The following is a 19,086-nucleotide window of genomic DNA, read 5'->3' as shown; positions in this document are numbered from 1 at the left end:
AAGTGATGTCATTTTGGTCCTCTTTGAGTATAAAGGATAACAATCAATCAACCAACAAGGTGGGCTCACATTAATCTTGAAGTTGTCTTCATCCTCTGCTTGACCTTTCTCAAAATTTTCCGTGTCTCAGAAATTATATTCATTCGTTGTCAATATTTAAACTATGATTGAATAACAAAGCTTGAAGACTGAGTATAAAAAGAATAGTTTACTACTATTGTCTATTCCCAGAAAAAAACTTTTTACAATGAATCACTAAACATATTTTATTAATTTAAAAAAAAATTTTATTTGTTTGTTTGTTACATTAGAGTTCCAGGTACCTCGCTTCCCCTTTCTGCACTAGAAAAGGCATCCTTTGACTATGTCCAGCTTATTTCTATTTATCAGTTCTTTCCTCTGAAGGTGGACATATGCAAATTATTCTTCAAACAATATTTCTGTTGTATAATGTTCTCTTGGTTCCGCTCATTGCAGTCTTCATAATTTCATGTAGGTTTTTCCATGTTTTTTAAATTAACAGTTTAAAAAGTAGATGATCAGGACATGGTATTTTTACTAATAGCAAGGCCTGCCACACAAAACTTTTGACAGATTCATTAGGCTAGCAAATAAGGGAAGTAGAAATGGAATATATTGGATTTTCAAAAAATTACTAATGCATTTCATTTTGATATAACTATAATTTGCCCATTTTTTAAAAATTCCCCAACCACAGCATTTTTCTTTTGAAAAACAATTACAAAAAACCACTGAGGGTAGTAATTAGGACTGACAGCAGATATGACAACATTCTTATCTCAGAGCTCATCATTTCTTAACAGAAAGGAAGGAAATGTAAAGCATACTCTAATATCATTTTCTGGAATCTGTTCTGGACCAGACTCTTTGCATTTCTACTTTCACACACCATGCTAACTTTACATCTGTTCAGCAGTGACACTGAATACAAAACAATTGTTGTGTTTGCTTGCAGGTGTTATTTCAAGAGGATTGTAATAGTGAAGGTATCTGATGGCTCTCAATGAATGAATGAATGCACAAATTCAAAATAGCATAGCTGAAGTACCATATTTATGTATTTGTTACTAAACTAAACTGCAAAAAGGAGTTAAACAGGAAAATGCTACTAGCAAATTTATTACTCTATTTTATACAGGTTTTTTATCCCTTTCCTTTTACTAAGGGAGCTTTTACATTATGGACCATGCGGAAATGCTGAATTTGACATTATATGAGGTAGACACAGAGGCAGCAGTGGTTATGAGCACAAAGCACTTGGAGTCAGGAAGCCCTAAGTTCAAATCTGATTTTAGACACTTCTAGCTGTGTGACCTTGGGCAAATCACTTAACCTCTGATTGCCTGACAAAAGGATCCCCTGGATCCATTAGAGAAGGAAATGACAAACCATTTCAGGGTCCATGCCAAGAAAGCCCCACGGATTGATACAGTTCCTGAAGTCAGTCACAACATGTCAGATATAACTGAGCCAGTGAACAACAATGAGGTAGATACACCTAATAAATAGTTTGAAATATGAGAGGATATCAAGGTTATAGGTATAGATTTGGGAGTCATCTGCATAAAAATGGTAATTAAACTCACAGGAGCCAAAGAGATCGCTCAGGGAAAGTTAAGAGACTGCCTTCAGGAACAGGAGGAAGAAGAGTCAGTGAAAACTGAAAAAGAACAGTTAAGAAGGAGAGAAGAACCAGACAGAACAATCTCATGCTTGCCAAGGGATAAAATGAATTACACATCCATATTTTAACCTAACATTTCCATTGAAGGTAAAATGGATATTTTCTTTAGCCAGAGGGATGTAATTAGGTCTGATCTGTGGCCATTAGACCCTTTGCTGCTTTATTAAGAGGCTTAGAAAGAGCCAATAGCACCTACCTGTTATGGAGATCTACAGTGAGTCTATTAGTTTATCTTTGGTTAATTATCCTACTTGGAATTTGTGATCATAATGACATTCAAATCATCCTTTATTTTTGATTAGTCGACATTTACTAATTGCTTGCTAAGTGCTAAGCAAAGGAGACACAAAGAAATGATAAAAATGTATTTATATACATGTAAACAACTAGGTACATAGACCTATATATAGAGCAGATGAAGGTAATCTGAAAGAAGACAGCAGCTGGAGGGCCTTGGGAAAAACCTCCTATCACAGATGATCTTTGAGTTGTGTGAATAAAGCTAGGAAAACTAAGGAGTGTAGGAGTAGAGCATTTAAGGCACGGGGACATGTAGGGCAAAGATGGGAGATGGCCTGTCATGTTTAAGGAACTGCAAGTAGGCCAGCTGTAACTGAACCACATAGTTTATGAAGCAAAGTAAGGAGTATTAAGTAAGACTAGAAAGGTAGGAAGGGGTCAGGTTATAAAGAACTTTAAATGCCAAACATATGACTTTGGATTTAGTCCTGGAGGTGATAGGGAACCAATAAAGAGCACCGAGCAAGGGGGTGGCATGGTCAGACCTACAATTTATAAAAATCGCCTTGGGGCAGTTGACTGGATTATGTTTCAGAGTCAGGAGAAACTTGAGGCAGAGTTTGAAGACTATTGCAGGTAGGCCAATCAAGAGGAGATGACCTAGAATTGTGGCTATATAAAGAAATAGGTATGTAGTATAAGAATTAAATTTCAATGGTTTGACTAAAATATATGAAGATTATAAATAATAGTTGTGGTTGTCGATTCAAAGTATTATTGCTCAAAGTTGAAATGACTTTAATAGCTTTTACTTATAAAAGAGGTAGAAAGGGGGCAGCTGAGTAGCTCAGTGGATTGAGAACCAGGCCTAGAGACGGGAGGTCCTAGGTTCAAATCTGGCCTCAGACACTTCCTAGTTGTGTGACCCTGGGCAAGTCACTTGACCCCCATTGCCTAGCCCTTACCACTCTTCTGCCTTGGAGCCAATACACAGTATTGACTCCAAGACAGAAGGTAAGGGTTCAAAAAATAAATAAATAAATGAATGAATGAATGAATGAATAAATAAATGAATAAATAAATAAATAAAAGAGGTAGAAAGAGTGAAAGTAGAGAAATACAAAATTGTAAAGAAGACATTAGCCTGTCTAACTAAGCATTGCTTAGTTAGTGCTCGACTCAGCCAGGACTTGTTGACCTTCAATGAGAATTAAACTCTCTCCAAAAGACAGGAAGGGAAAGCCAGCTATCCACTCACCCAAGTTCCCTCCAAGAAGCAGGTCAAGACAATGACTCAAGGTGAAGGTGACTCCTGAGCCCGACTTTCTTCTTGAAGCTGATTTCCTTCCTGAAGTTGACTTCCCTAGCCCCAAAAATTCAGGGCCTTTTATAGTGGCTTCTTGTCCCTTCCCCTCTTCACAAGGGCCAATTACAGCTTCCAAACTGCTTAGCACTGCCCAGGGAGCTGAGTTTGTGGGAATCACTTCTCCCCTTCTGGAGAGGCGAATAGTCATCAAAAGGGTTCACAGATTCCTGGTAGACTGAGGTGTGAATTCTCATTTCCTGGCTGATTGAGTTGAAAATGGATGGAAAGCTCCTCTACCTAGTGCTAAGTAGGGGGTACAAGCTTTTGTTGATTCAATTCAAAAGCAGACAAAGGAAAGTTAATCCTGTCTTCACAATCTGGTGAGGTACTAAGTAGGGGTATTTAAGTTGCTGTTAACCAAAGTGTTAATTTCAACCAGGAAAAGAGAATAAAGGATTCCATTTTCACAAGTGTAAACTCAGAATAGACAAAGAGAATCAAGAATTTCCTTTCATAGTATATGAGAGATGTGAAGATAGAAACAAGATTTGGTGATAAACTGGCTGTGTCTGGCTGGGTGAGGGTGACAAGTTAAGGATGACATCGAATCATCCTGTGTGCCTGAGAAGACAGTGGAGTGCTCAAGAAGTAATGGGAAGTGGGGCAGCTGGGTGTCTCAGTGGGTTGAGAGTCAGGCCCAGAGACAAGAGGTCCTGGGTTCAAATCTGACTTCAGACACTTCCCAGCTGTGTGACCCATGGCAAATCACTTAACCCCACTGCCTGGCCCTTACCACTCTTCTGCCTTAGAACCAATACCCAGTATTGATTCTAAGATGGAAGGTAAGGGTTTAAAAAACAAAAAGGAAGTAAAAGGAAGATTGGAAGGGGGAAGGTTTGGGGAGGAAAACAATGAGCTCTGTTTAGACATACTGAATTTGAGAAAAATCAAGGAAATTGAGTTTTAGATGTCTAAGAGGCAAAAGAAATTGTCTAACAATAAAAATTAGAGGTTGATATGGATCTGGGATTTGCAGAAAGATAACTGAACTGATGCAGTGAGACAGTATAGAATGAAAAAGAAGAGGGAACTGGGTTAAGCTTTGGAGGACTCTCAAGATTAGAGGGCTTCTTGATTAATATGAATTACCAAATCTTACTCCCCAAAATAAATAAATACATACCCAGAATCAAGACCATAAATATTTTCTACTGAAGGGATAATTGTTTCAACGTCAATAAGATTCAATTTATTTTATTACAAATGCAATAAAGAAATTCATTACTGCCAGATTGTGATTTCTGTATAAATTCCAAAGAATATGAAATTAAAATTTTAAAATAAAGACATCCTTTAATGCTTTAAGGAAAAATACCTTTAATTATTATGATAAAAACTGCAAGGCTATCAAAGATTTACATAAACTAATTCATTTATTTTTACAAAGCCATGTCCTTATGAGAAAAGTGGAGAAGAGGAACTATATTATAGACCCTACCTGACAGATGGAAAAAAAAAATTAAATGCCTTGTCTGAAGCCATCCAGATGGCAGAGTAGAGTGAGTGTGTGTGTGTGTGTGTGTGTGTGTGTGTGTGTGTGTGTGTGTGTATATACACACACACAGACTGGATGTCTGCTGATTAACCTCCATCTCTTTGCTTCTTCAATCTTGTACCAAGTGTGTTTGGTAGTTTTTCTTTACCCGGAGGGCCTTCTTTTTAGATAAAGAAGTGGTCAATTAATTCTTAAAAATGATCAAACATATCTTGCCTATATGAAGTGCTGAGTCAGAGTTTTTTGAAAATCACACACCAGTTTCCTTGATCATAATAGCTTTGCTCAATGCTTATGTTATTTACCATTCTACAGGCTGCTTCCAGTTCTCCTTCACAGAATACATGATAATAACGGTGAAATACTGTGCTTGGATCATGTGGTCCCACCAGATCAGGTATTGGTTTCAATGGTTCAGACCCTTTGTCTCTCCTAGAGTCCTTCTTGAGGTGCCAAGGGACTAGTACATCTTGAGAATGGAAAGAGGTCCTGTTAGTGTGAACTGGCAGCTTGGAATTACTTACTCCATTTGTATTATAGTCTCCATCCTTCAAGTCATTAATGGCTGGGATAGAACATACAGAATTATGACTGCTGGTGCCAGGGATCACAACACTGTTGAGATGCTCTTTCTTTTCTTTAGTATCCCTGCTCTCCCTAAGGTACTTGGATTTCTGCTTATTGTATTCTTGTTCCATTGCCCAGACATAAATGAGAGCCTTTCCTCCTGGCCTCAGGAGTCGAGCTAATTCTTGGAGGGTTGCCAGTCTTCGTTCCTAATAAAAACACATTGCCATTTATCAACCCAAAGAAGATAATGAAAGAAAATGGTAAAGATTTTATATATATATATATATATATATATATATATATATATATATATATATATATATATATATCACACACATAGTCTTCAAATTTGAATGTGCAACTGCACTAAGATATGCTAAGTGAAGAAGAAAAAAATTTTTTTTAGTAGTGAGTCCTCAAAATAAGAAATGCTATAATTGGGACTGAGTAAAAAAATACATTTTAATCCTATCAACCCTTTATCATTGGCTTTTCCCTCATCTATTGATTATCCAGAAGCTAGACATTCTCTTTACTTCTTAAATGTTGATATGTGTAGGCTTTTATATGTCACATTTGATTTATATAATGAAAGCATCCACTTGAACAAGGACTAGCATGTCACAGAAGACATATTATAAGAGTGAAATCCCATTCCTCACCCAGTAGATCTCAACTCTGAAACTCACATCTCTTTAATATTCCCTGTCTGTGAGGCCCTTCTTTCCCTTTTATTGGAGAGGGTAAAAAGGTAGACAGAACTCAGAGAACTCCTTCCTGATCCCTCATTTAAGAAGGGTACCCAGGGCAGCCATTTCATCATTTGTCCCTGAGTCAGGTATTCCCTTCCCTTCCAATTTTCAACTACTTTTTTCTTATGCTATCTTCTCTACTAGATTGTGACTCCTTAAAGAAATAGGAAATCATAAAAAGTTGCAAAGTAACAAATAGGCAAAAGAAAACCAAAACAACAACAACAAAAAAAACTGGTATTCTCAATCATTGTGCTTAGGTAGAGAATGAAAAATACTTACTGCTGTTGCAAAATGGTGAATAACAGCAATGGAAATGCAGGCATCACATGTCTCACTTCGAATGGGTACAGCTAGAGCATCACAGACAAAAGCCTCAAACTGCCTTTCACCACATATCTCAACAAGGTTTTGACTGCGATCACAACCAACCTGTAATAGAGAAAACTCGGTTATAAGTGTATTGTTTGAACTTCATGAGAAATTAAAACTAAAAACTAAGTCACCTGATCACTACTGATAACCACTGAGAATACAGTGACCAGGGACTGTAATTTGAATGATTTCCCATGAATACTAGGGCAACCAAACTGAGAACATGGTATTATTACCATGTATAGATTCAATGTATATGATAAAAAGAAGGCCCACATTCAATTTGACTGGGATAGCTTTCATTACTTTAAAAAACACCATAGGTATCAAGTGCCCAAATTAACAAAACAAAAGAAATGGATGAGTGGAGTAAATGTGCAAACAGTTGGAATGTGACATCTCAATCTCTATCTCTACAACTACATTTTGAAATCTAAGGCTTCTTATAAAACACCATATGGTTGTTTTTTACTACTATACAGTCATCATCATGTAAAGTTTCTACCACTCCAACAGTCTCCAACAGCACATACTTATCTATGATTACTCAGACACATCTGCCTTTAAATTATAGACTATTTCATAACAGCTACTCAATGGCCATAAATTGAAAGTGAATAAAGTAATCTACTTTTTGTCTATTTAGTCCAGAACTGTGGCCTCAGTAGATAGAGAAGTCTCAGTGAAGAAAATCTCCCTACCAATGTAGATCAGCAACTGTTCTAACTCACAGACACAGTTACCCAAAACATTGAGAGTTTAAGTCATGATACAACCAGATTATAAAATATGAGACTTGAACCCAGATATTTGATCTTGATTCCAAGACAGGACTTGAACCCAGATCTTTGACCTTGACTCTAAGGTCTGTCCTTAACCCCCTATATTACAGTGCCAACCCAAACCCATTGTTTTTTTCAAGGTATTTTAGCTCTTTTCCCCCTTGTCCCTATCAGAGAAGAATTTAGAAACCCCTTCAAGAATGAAGTACTTTATTAAAAGCTTTTACAATTGAAAATGTTTAAATTGCTCAATCAGTGTTTTACTAGTAGCTAGCTGGATGGTGCAGTGGATCAAGCATTGAGTCTGGAGTCAAGAATACCTGAATTCAAATCTGGCCTTAGACACTTACTGTGTGACCCTGAACAAGTCACTTAAGCTATGCTTCATTTTCCTCAACACTGAAATGGGAATTATCATAGCGCCTACCACCAAGGGTTATTATAAGAATCATCAAATGAGGTAATAATTTTAATGGGTAGTCCATTATCTGGCACATACTAGATGTTATAAAAATGCTATGATGATCATAATGACTGTTATTAGTGTGTATGTGTATTCATGTCTATGTATAGAAGAAGAGAAGAAAATGAAGGTGGCAGTCTGTCTTTTTATCAAGTACATACAAGGCATGATGTAGCCTTAAGTACCACAATGCATGTGTCTCTTTTTATTGAATTTCTTTGTGTGTCTTCTCTTAGCTTTCTGATCATCAGAGTTCTAAGAGGATCCTGAGATCCTCTTAGAATGGACCATGGAGGGTTTGGAACATAGTGGCAGGTGCTTAGAGAATATCAATAATACATTAGCAACTAATTATCTTATGCATTGCCTTGATTTAATTTTTTGTAAGAGGGGAAGAAAATTATCAACAAATTTAGTTAGACAGGAGTGGTCACCTCAAGCTTTTGTTTACCCAGACAATTAAATGAGCAATGATTGGCAGTTTCTGCTGCCCTTTTAAGAGTTGATAGATATTAATCATTTTGCAGGGGCATTTCTTTCTTATTTGATATGAGATCATTAATTTTTGGTGTATTAAATCAGTGTCATATTCTATATCAGAACTGAATGCATATTAGTGGTAGAAAGTGGTATGAATGTAGTAGGTAAGAAGAGATAGTGAAAAGCACTATGGATGAATGCACAATTATGACAGAACAATTCCTAGGGACTTATACCTTAAAATACTGCTCAAAATAATATGCATTCTCTATTTTAGCTCTTATATCTCATTACAATGAATAATACTTTATAGAATTATTTTTTTAATTAATTTAAATTTGAATGGATTGAGAGCCAGACCTAGAGACAGAAGGTTCTGGGTTCAAATTTGACCTCAGACACTTTCTAGCTGTGTGACCCTGGGAAAGTCACTTAATCCTCATTGCCTGGCCCTTGCTGCTCTTCTGTCTTGGAACCAATACACAGTATTGATTCTAAGGCAGAACGTAAGGGTCTTTAAAAAAGAAAATTGAAAAAAGTAAAAAAATTTTTTTTTTTTATTTTTAAGAACAGAAGATTTATGGATGAAAACGATCTGAGGGATTGTCCAATCAAATCCCTTCCATTTCCACTTGAGGAAATGGGTGTTCAGAGAAGGTCTTACTCATTGTCACACAATTAGTAATCATTAAAGCAAGTATTTAATCCCAAATTTTCTAAATCCAGTGATAGCATTTTTTCTATTACATAAAATTGCTTCATGAAATCTAACTTCCCAATAAAAGGATCTCATTTTCTAGAGATACAGGTCAGCTACTTATACTGATGATATGAGAGCCCTGAATAAGCAAATCACACTTTAGGGAACATACAATAAAATGAAACAAGAAACATAATAGCAGTATGAAAGAAAATTTCCCCAAATGAGTACAGTCCTTATACATTCTTTTCTCCATAGAAGAGAAGTCAGACAATGTTTGGCTAATGCACCAAATCTAATGTACTCCCCTCAAAGAGAAATGACCAGACCCATATAATGTGCCCATTGGGTTGGTTTCATTCATTCATAGTCATTCATCTATCTGCAAATTCTTCATCCTATTATCAAACATTTTTTATCCTGAATTTCTATTCTCCAATCTATCTTCACATCTCTAAATGTAAATCTAAATCCCTAAAGCAGGGATTCTTAACTTTTTTTGTGTCATTGATGCCTGTGCAATTTGGTAAAAACTGATTCCTCAGAATGTTTTAAATGCATAAAATACATTGGATTATAAAAAGTACTGAAATACAATTATAAAAATATTTTAAAAAGAAAACAAACAAGTTAGCAGAACCTAGATTAAGAATCCTTGCTCTAAAGATTTCATATTGAGAATGGGGCAGAGTATCCAGATAAACCCTACTGACATTGCTATGTAATGATCAACAACAATGAGCAGAGACCATTATCTTATTCACAGATATCTACATGTATTTCTTGGAAAAGTAAAATTATAAGTCTTTTGAGGCAGCATACATACCATGACAGAATAAATCACATTTCTCAAATTAAGTACTATTCAGATTACTCATCTTAAAAAACACACATGTCTAAAATCTACTTCTTATAGTATAAAAAAATTACCTTCCCATAAATGCCAGTGCCTTAACCTGTTGAAAAAACTAAATATGTTTTGCCCAAAATAATTACTTCCTTCTAACAAACTTTTCAGAGCTTTATGGAATCTTAAGAGTTGGAAGAGAATTCACATACCATTGGGTCTAACCTAATCTTGAAAAGGGTCTATAAAAAATCTACAAATTGATTGGTTTTTGTCTGAAGATCTTCAGTAAGGAGGAATCTACTGCCTATTTTTCATCAGCTCTAATTAATAGGAAGTTTTTCCTTAACCAGTAACACAGTGGATAGAGAGTTTACTAGCACATACTAAGTGCTAAGAAATACTTGCTGATTAAGTGACTGGCCTTGAAGCTGGGAAGATCTAGGTTTAAGTTCTGTATCTAACACATATTGCCTCTGTGACCTTAGGCAAGTCAAATAATCCAGAGATGTTAAAGGAGAAGGAAAGAATTTATGACCAAACAAAAGATAGAAAACATTACAAGATATGAAATGAATAATTTTTATTATGTTAAATTAAAAAGGTTTTATACAAACAAAACCAATGCAACCAAGATTAGCAGGGAAGCAACAAACTGGAAAAATATTTCATAACAAATTTCTCTGATAAAGGTCTCATTGCTCTAATATATAGAGAACTAAGTCAGATTTAGAAGAATCCAAATCAATCCCCGATTGATAAAAAGATAAAAGGATATGAATAAGCAGTTTTTAGGTGAAGAAGTTGAAGCTATCAAAAGTCATATGAAAATCCCTCTTGATTAGAGAAATGCAAATTAAAATAACTCTGAGGTACCACGTCACACCTAACAGACTGGCCAATGTGACAGTAAAGGAAAATGATAAATGTTCAAGGGAATTGGGCCACTAATGCATTTCTGGTGGAGTTGTGAACTGATCCAACCATTCTGGAGGGCAATTTGGAATTATGCCCAAAGTGCCATAAAAGAATGCATAACTTTTGATCCAGTAATGCAACTATTGAGTCTGTATCCCCAAGAGATTAAAAAAAAAAAAGGGAAAGGACCTGTTTGTACGAAAATATTTATAGCTGCTCTTTTTGTGATGGCAAAGAATTGGAAACTAAAGGGATGTCCCTCAATTGGGGAATTGCTGAACAAATGGTGGTAAGGAATGATGAAAAAGCTGGAAAGACCTACACGAAATGATACAGAGTGAAATAAGAAGAACCAGGAGAACATTATACACAGTAACAGCAATATTGTGGAACAATCAAATGTGATAGACTTTGCTACTTACAGTAATACAATAATCCAGGACAATTTTGAGGACTTATGAAAAAGACTACCCCCAGGGAAATAACTGTTGGAGTAGAAATGTAGATGAAAACATATGATTTTCATTTGTTTATTTGGGTATATGTTTTGGGGTTATGGTTCTATAAGAATTTTGGCTTACAAAAATGAATAAAATAGAAATATGTTTTGCATGATAACATAGGTATAATCTGGATTGAATTGTTTGTCAGCTCTGAGAAGAGGGAGGGAAGAAGGGAAGGAGACAATATAGATCATATAACTTGGGAAAACTTGTGTAGAAATTTGTTATTAAAATAGAACAATTAAAAAACAATGACTACTGTGGATTCAATCAGATTAAAATATAATTGGGATATGTTCTACAATAGTATTAATTTGTGATTTTCTCTAGGAAGCTTGCTAAAACTAAAAGTTGCAGAGGTATTGATCTGTACTTGTAGAGAGAGTATCCTCACCTGGGAGTTCCCCTATATCAATGAAATCACAGATCCAGTCTCTATTCACAGTATAAAGAAGGTAACTTGAAAGGAGAAAGACCTATCAGCAGTAGGGACCAAGAAAGATTACCTGGTTAAACCCATGTTAAATGACAATGAGAACTTCTTTTCTTTTCTAGTATTGCTTCAGAACAATACTGGATTGTGGGGAAGAGAAGGATGCTGGTAGAAAGGGAGCAGGGTGGAAGATTATTGTATTTTTGTTCTATTTGTTCTCTTCTTCTTCTACTTCATTTTTTAAAACGCTTACTTTCTGCCTTAGAATCAATACAAGTATCAATTCCAAGGCAGAAAAGAAGTAAGAGCTAGGCAAATGAGGTTAAGTGACTTGCCTAGAGCCACACAGCTAGTAAATGTCTAGAGTTACACCTGAACCCAGGTCCTCCAGACTCCAAACCTGGCACTCTATCTCCATAGTTCTACCTAGTTGCCCCTACTCATATACTTTAGTCCTTCCTCTTTCACACTAACACATAAAATTTTTTTAAATTAATTTTTAAAAACCCTTACCTTCTGCCTTAGAATCAACACCATATATTGGTTCCAAGGCAGAAGAGTGGTATGGGCTAGGCAATGGGGGTTAAGTGACTTGCCCAGAGTCACACAGCTAGAAAGTATCTGAGATTTGAATCTAGAACCTCCCATCTCTAGGCCTGGCTTTCAATCCACTGGGCTACCCAGTGTAATAAAGAATAGATGATCTGTGGAACTATTTCTGGTTGCAGTAACTGGGATACTCTTGACTTGACTAGAGAGATGCTAGGGGACACCTCTGGGTGACTAGTTATAATGGAGATAGAAGTACTTTGAGAGATAATGAGAGATAGAGATGCTGCTAGAGGGCATTACTCTGGGGTTGCCTATTGATCCCTACTGATGGCTAATAAATCAAGATATTTCCTACCCTCTTCCTCCCTTCACCTCCCTTAACCACCTTCTTCTTGAAGCCTTTTGACTTCGCCCCTCCCCCCTGAGATTTATGAGGAAAAACTCCTTTCTTTTCCTTTCTCAAGTAAAGGGGATTTATTGGGAACAACAGGAATAGGATTGAGGTGAGAGGGATAGGGGTGTCCCTAATCTATAAGAAGGATTGAGAGGATTTTGGGAAATGTCAGTCCTGTCACAACTGTGACACAAATCTGTCAAGGAGATGGAGGACAACTGTTATGTCTTCTTTCTTCTTCCAATTACACAAAGCCACCAACCAAAATTAATTTCTTCTCAGATTAATTCCAGAAGCCCCCAAGGGTCCTTCAGCCTGGGACAGAAGCTAACAGGGATCAGTTCTCAGATTATTTCCCCTTCAACCAGAAGCCAAGGAAATCTCTCTCCAAAACCCAAGAGAAATAGTTCAAAGCTAGAAATCCCAGCTTCTTCTCCACCACTCTGTCAGAGCCACCCAGGTCTCTCCCTTGGTCAGTAACCCAGAGAGAAGAAATTTTTCAGTTCCTCTCCTCTGGCCAGGCTTCCAACTGCCTCTCCTGGGAACATTCTGTTTTGGAATCTTCACCTTGATTGACAGATCAAGTCCCCAGCTTTCTTTCGCAAGCATGAAGTTCTCTCTTTCTTCATGCCTCTTCTACATAAGCTACCTTCCAATTTTTTCCCCATAAAAAAGGTGAATTATTGAATTATCATCATCATTATTGTCATTATTACTACATTATTACTACAATATACCAAGAATACCAAGAATGGCATTAGATCTAGAGTAAGATTTAGTCTTTCTCCCAAAAGAAATCTAATCTATGGTTATTTAATTTTGCTTGACCTGAGTAACACACACACATTCAAAGAATCCCTTGAGGAATGAAGAAAAAAATGTTCTCTCTAATTTTCAATATTTTATACTGTTACTCCATAAATAAACAACTTCATGCCATGAATATGTTTCATGCCCAATAGGGACATTAATATATAAAAATATTTTCAAGAAAAGCTGGAAGGACTTCCATAAACTGAATCAAAGTGAAATAAGCAGCACCAGAATACTGTATACAGGAACAATAATATTGTATGCTGATCAACTGTGACTGATTTAGCTACTCTCAGCAATACAATGATTCAGGACAATTCTGAAGGACATATGACAAAGAATGCTATCTATCTCCAGAGAAAAAAACTATTGGAGTTGGAATGCATGCTATTCAAAGCATACAATTTTTCACATTAATTTATTTATGTTTTTATTTTGAGGTTTTGGTTTTATTTGAGTTTTCTCTCACAATGACCAATATGGAAGTATGTTTTGAACGATAATACATGTATAACTCAGATCAAATTGCTTCCCATTTCCAAAAGAGAAGAGGGAAGGGAGACAAACAATTTCAATCTTATAATTTCAGAAAACATGTTGAAAATTATTACAATAAAAGATCTTTAAAAAAAAGAAAAAATTTTCAAGAAATATGCAAATCTTACTATTACCTAATAAATCTAAAGATGAGAAATATAATCTTACTATTACCTAATAAATCTAAAGATGAAAAATATAATTTTCTCCACATTAAACTTGGGATAGATATTAAGAAGTCACAGTAATCTTCACTATTCTTATTATTGTGCATAAATAACATTTTGGGCAATTTGTTGAAATGTTAAATAAATTCCAGTTAAACTAAGGACATCAATGTGGTGTGTAACTGATGCTGTATTATTGTGTTTATGTCAAAAAAAAAGAGGGAGTTGTAACCACCTCTACAGGGCCTTTAATTATGGGCTAGCTGGTATAAGTTTGGCTAAATTCAGGAAAGCTTATCACTAGATAGCTGGTTACTAAATAATGAACGTGACCATCTACTTATAAAGCTGTGGTAGGTCTGTGATCTGCATCGGTGAATGGAAAAAACCACATCAATAAAAGCATAGTCACCTTGAAGTAAAAACAAAACAAAATAAAAACTCTATATGTAGGGATAAGGGATAAACATTTCCTCCAAAACTCACAAAAACCAAGGATGATGTTTACTTACCATATATATATCCTTGCTGAGGCCCAGATATTTTCCATTTCCACACCCAATATCTGCCACTACTGAGCCCTTTGGTAAAGCTTTCAAGAATGCCACAATTTGGGGCCACGGGGTATGCCTTGTGCTGCTGAAGTGTTCAGCTATTTCCTCATAAACTCTATGAACATACTCCCGTTCCAGTTCTGAGGCTTTTTTGTCATTCTCTGGGAAGGAGGGTAAAGTTTCATTTTGATGACATCTCTGACTGTCACAGACCAAATGGTAACCTGAATGAGATATAATAAAACCAAAAAAGTGTTTAAACTGACACCCATGAAATTACTTATTAATTTTTCTCAAAAGGGGGAAAAAACTACAAAAGATAAGTTTTCATTCTTGCAGAAAAGAGTTCATATGTAATAAAACCCTCAGTAATACAGTAGTATGTATTCTGACTGAATTTTGATTGATGCAATTAATTACTACATCAATCCCTTTAATTCTTATGGAAATTATGAACACCTGAGTTACCAAAGATTAAGAGCTACCTCTTTTACTAAAAATAACAACAAAAAACAATCTTCTAGATCTTCAATATAACTTTTTAGTGCATAGCTTTGGTCTCAAAAGTAAAAATAAATTTATAAACTGACCCCTAAATAGAGGCTTGTTAAATACATCAATATTACATCAGGAAGGTTGTCAATGAAATTTATTAATGAAATATTGTTTCAAACACAATAAAACTTGTGTTTACAGTCAGATCTAGACTAAATTCCTGGACAGTGAGAGCTAATGCTGCCTATTTTTCTGGATCTCCTATAATATCCAGCAAGGTACCAAATACATAGTTGCTTAACAAAGACTTGTTAATCAATAAGAAATTTCATGCTTTAAGTTCCTGTTAGAAAAATAAACAAAGAACTATTTTAAGCTTTACTGTTGTCAAGGTAGCCTATTACCTATAGAGATTTTAGATTTTCCAAAGATATTTATTTACATTAATTCTGGGAAATGTAATAAAAATCATTTTTAACTGAAAAAGTTACTTTAAAGATTGTCCTTATGTCCTATGATTAAAGATAGTTCATCCTGTTAGATGAAGTATAATTTGTTTCTGTTTTATCACGCATAGAAATTAGAATAATTTGATATCTGCTGTCTACAGTGGAAGCCCCCAGCATATTAAATGCAACTCACTTTCATTGTAATAACTAAATACTAATGGTCTAGTCTTGCTAAGCTTAAGCTTAAAAACATTCAGTTTAATAAAAAATTTCTATGGACATCTTTGTTACCTATAAAATGGGGATAATGGCCTCATAGTATTGTTCTAATGGTAAAACGAGATAGCATTTATAAAATACTATATGTGCTAAATAATAAATGTCAGTTATTAGTGTGAAATACTTTTTCCACCTTTCTAGGGTTCCAAGTCAACTAAAAATAAAACAGTGTTTTTGCCCCTTACAGGCAACCTACTATGTAACAATCTGTCATATTTCGCTCCCCTATTGAGTTAATGGAAAGTAATTTTGAATCTTGACAACTGGCAAATTTATGCTCAGCCCAATAACTGTGCAAAGAATACTTCATTTCATTCCTTTTACATTGTAGCCATATAGTTATAGTTATAGTTCACTTATGGTTCTATAAGCCAGTAAAGTTGATTTTACAGTAGAATGATTACATACTTACTGCAGTCACAAGGTGTTCTCCTCACTTTTCTAAATGTAAATGAGGTCCTCACTCCTCTTTTATTTAATGTTAGGTTTCCAACATCATTAGTAATAATTCCACTTTTCTGACCCTCAGATGCCTGAATAACATCAAATTTTCTGGGTGTGATACTTTTGTAAAAAAGAGGAAGACATAATAAATTGTTAACATTTTATTACAATGAAATATTTCAGATTAAACAATGAAAAATACAAATGGGATAACAAACACTGGGAGAGGCATTGTGAGAAAAAGATACAAAAAAATATCTTTTCCTATAATAATTTACAATTGACAGTTGTTGAGGGCAGAAGATAGTCAAGATATTTATGAATAGAAAAAACAACACAATATAGGGTGTCCCAAAAGACTCAGTGAAATCATAACCTTTAATAACTTCAGAGTTTGCATAAACACTACTAAAGTTTATTCCCCAAAATTTGAAAATCATTTGATTAAAATATCAATATGCTTTTATTAAAATTCAATATAATCACTATCTTGGGATATACACTGCTTGGGTAGATTTTTGCACTCTATAAAAACTTTCATCAGCTTCTGCTTGGTGACAGTAAGGATTGCAACTGTAATCCTAAAAAATCCCCTAGAGAGCAAAGTTTTAATGCAAACATGATAGTTTTGATGTATCTTCATAAGAAAAGTCTAATGGAGAAAGATCAGGTTCCTGAGGTAGCCAGATAGGAAGACTTCCTCTCTCAATCCACTAATCTGAGAAAGTATCATCTAGAAATGGTCACAATGCAACACTTAACAAAAGGGTGCCTCATCTTGTTAAAATTAAGAAATTTTAATTATTATTTAAAATTTATAAAACTAAGTAAGCATAAAACTTTAAATAGTGATGCTTTTCAATGATTTTTTGGTAAATTTTTGGCATTTTTACCTCTCAAATTATTAAAGCTTAAAGGACACGAAGACATTTGGAACACTCTATACATGGTAGTATATAGCCTAATGGTAGAATGTTCAGTAATAGTTTAAAAGGGGCTTAAACTACAATGTTCTGGAACTGCTGAAGGTAGGCAGATCTTGAAGGAGGCCTAGATTTTTGAATAGGATAAAATTGTGGAAATGGATAAACTACTATACTGCAGGTTGGAACAATACTGGAGATTAGTAAGAAATTTATGTAACCATTTATGTTTATATAATTTACAGTTTAGATGACAAGGGAATCAGAAAGGTTGAAAGGCCTGACCCTAGTCCTAAAGCTAATAAGTACTGAAATCATAACTGGAAGGGAGATGGTAATTTGCAGAAGGTGCAAGTAAGCAAAAATTAACTGCTCATTTTTGAAGGGGATTCAACATATGATTTTAAATCAAGTTAAAAAACTTCAAAAGAATAAGAGAACATCTTGGACCTCTTTCTAGTCAATTAAACCACTAGTGAGCATTGGCTGAATGACTGAAATGAATGAGAGAATGAAAAAGGGTTTATTAAGTCCTTACTATGTGCCAAATAATGCAAAGTGTAGGGGTGAGATACAGAAACAAAGACAATCTCTAACCTTAAGGAACTAAAGGCAACACAGAGAAGGCAGTGGTGGCCAGGGATATTTTGGTTTGAAAAAAGTTACAGAGTTACAGATGAGGCAGTTAGGCAGCTCAGTGGACAGAGAGGCCAGGCCTGGATGAAGAAGGCCCTGGGTTCAAATCTGGCCTCAGATATTTCATAGTTGTATGAACCTGGGTAAGTCACTTAACCCCCATTGTCTTAGCCCTTATCACTCTTTTGCCTTCAAACCAATACACAGTATTGATTCTAAGACAAAAGGTATGAGGGGTTTGGGTGGGGGTGGGGGGTGGGGGGGGGGATTTGGGAGAAGCCAGCAAATTAAAGATCAGTGAGTATGCTTTAATAATTCTTGAATGTAATACTGCAGTAATCATTAATGAATATCTAAAAAAGAAAATGTTAATCAAAAAGAGCCAGCATGATTTCCTCAATCAATCAAACAACAAGCATTTAATAAGCTCCTACTATGTGCCAGGCACTGTGCTAGGGATACAAATACAAGGAATGAAATCTTTTATCAAGAACAGGTCATGTCAGGATAACCCGAATGGTGGATTAGAGGGGTGCATTAGATATAGTTTATGTAGCAAAGTATTTAACCAAGTCAATTCAAGTAGACAGGATGGAGGGATATAAGCTGGGCAAAAATATGATCTGATAGTTAGATGGCTAATCCCCAAAACAACAATGATTAATGGTTCTGTGTCAATTTGGAAACAGGACTTGGAAGAAGAAGAATATTCCTGGAATCTGTACTTGGTCCTATATTAATATTTTATCCATGTCTTGGATGAAGGTACAAGTGATGACAGGCTTATCAAAGTGGCAAATGATATAAATTTAATACATTAGTACTCTATACAGAGTTCTCTCCCTCTCCTCTCTCAATGATTTCATTATCTCCTTTGTTTTTAACTATCTTCTCTTTGGAGATGATTCCCCAAACCTACATTCCCAACCCTCATCTCTCTTGACCTCCAATTCTGAATCTCCAACAAATTTTTTAACAGCTCCACTTGGATGTTTCATAAGCGTCCCAAATGCAATATGTTCAAAACAGAACTCATTACATGATTCCCTGAGTCCACCCTTCCTCCTAACTTCTCTTTTCCAATGAAGGATATCACCAATCTTCTAGTCACTTAAGTTTAAAACCTAGGAATCATCTTTGACTTACTATTTCTAACTGCCATGCCTAACTGATTCCACCTCAATATGTACCAAATTCTATCTCTTTTCTCTAAT

General features: G+C 35.3%; 1 protein-coding gene across 2 annotated transcripts in view; it reads right to left on the bottom strand.

Annotated features, from left to right (window-relative positions):
- Positions 1-264: 264 nt before the first annotated feature.
- ALKBH8 (alkB homolog 8, tRNA methyltransferase) overlaps positions 265-19,086 on the bottom strand; it is a 59,697-nt gene continuing 40,875 nt past the window's right edge. For both annotated transcript variants that reach the window (XM_007494893.3, XM_056794441.1), the window contains 4 exons: positions 16,282-16,433; positions 14,605-14,870; positions 6,411-6,560; positions 265-5,582 (listed from right to left, as the gene is read on the bottom strand). In XM_007494893.3, coding sequence (XP_007494955.2) covers positions 5,040-5,582; positions 6,411-6,560; positions 14,605-14,870; positions 16,282-16,433 — 1,111 coding nt within the window. In that variant the 3' untranslated portion in view covers positions 265-5,039. The remainder of the gene's footprint in view (positions 5,583-6,410; positions 6,561-14,604; positions 14,871-16,281; positions 16,434-19,086) is intronic.

This window comes from Monodelphis domestica, chromosome 4 (assembly GCF_027887165.1).
Source record: "Monodelphis domestica isolate mMonDom1 chromosome 4, mMonDom1.pri, whole genome shotgun sequence".
Taxonomy (NCBI): Eukaryota; Metazoa; Chordata; class Mammalia; order Didelphimorphia; family Didelphidae; genus Monodelphis; species Monodelphis domestica.
Note: the sequence above shows the minus strand (reverse complement) of the source record. Positions and strands in the feature narration are given on the sequence as shown.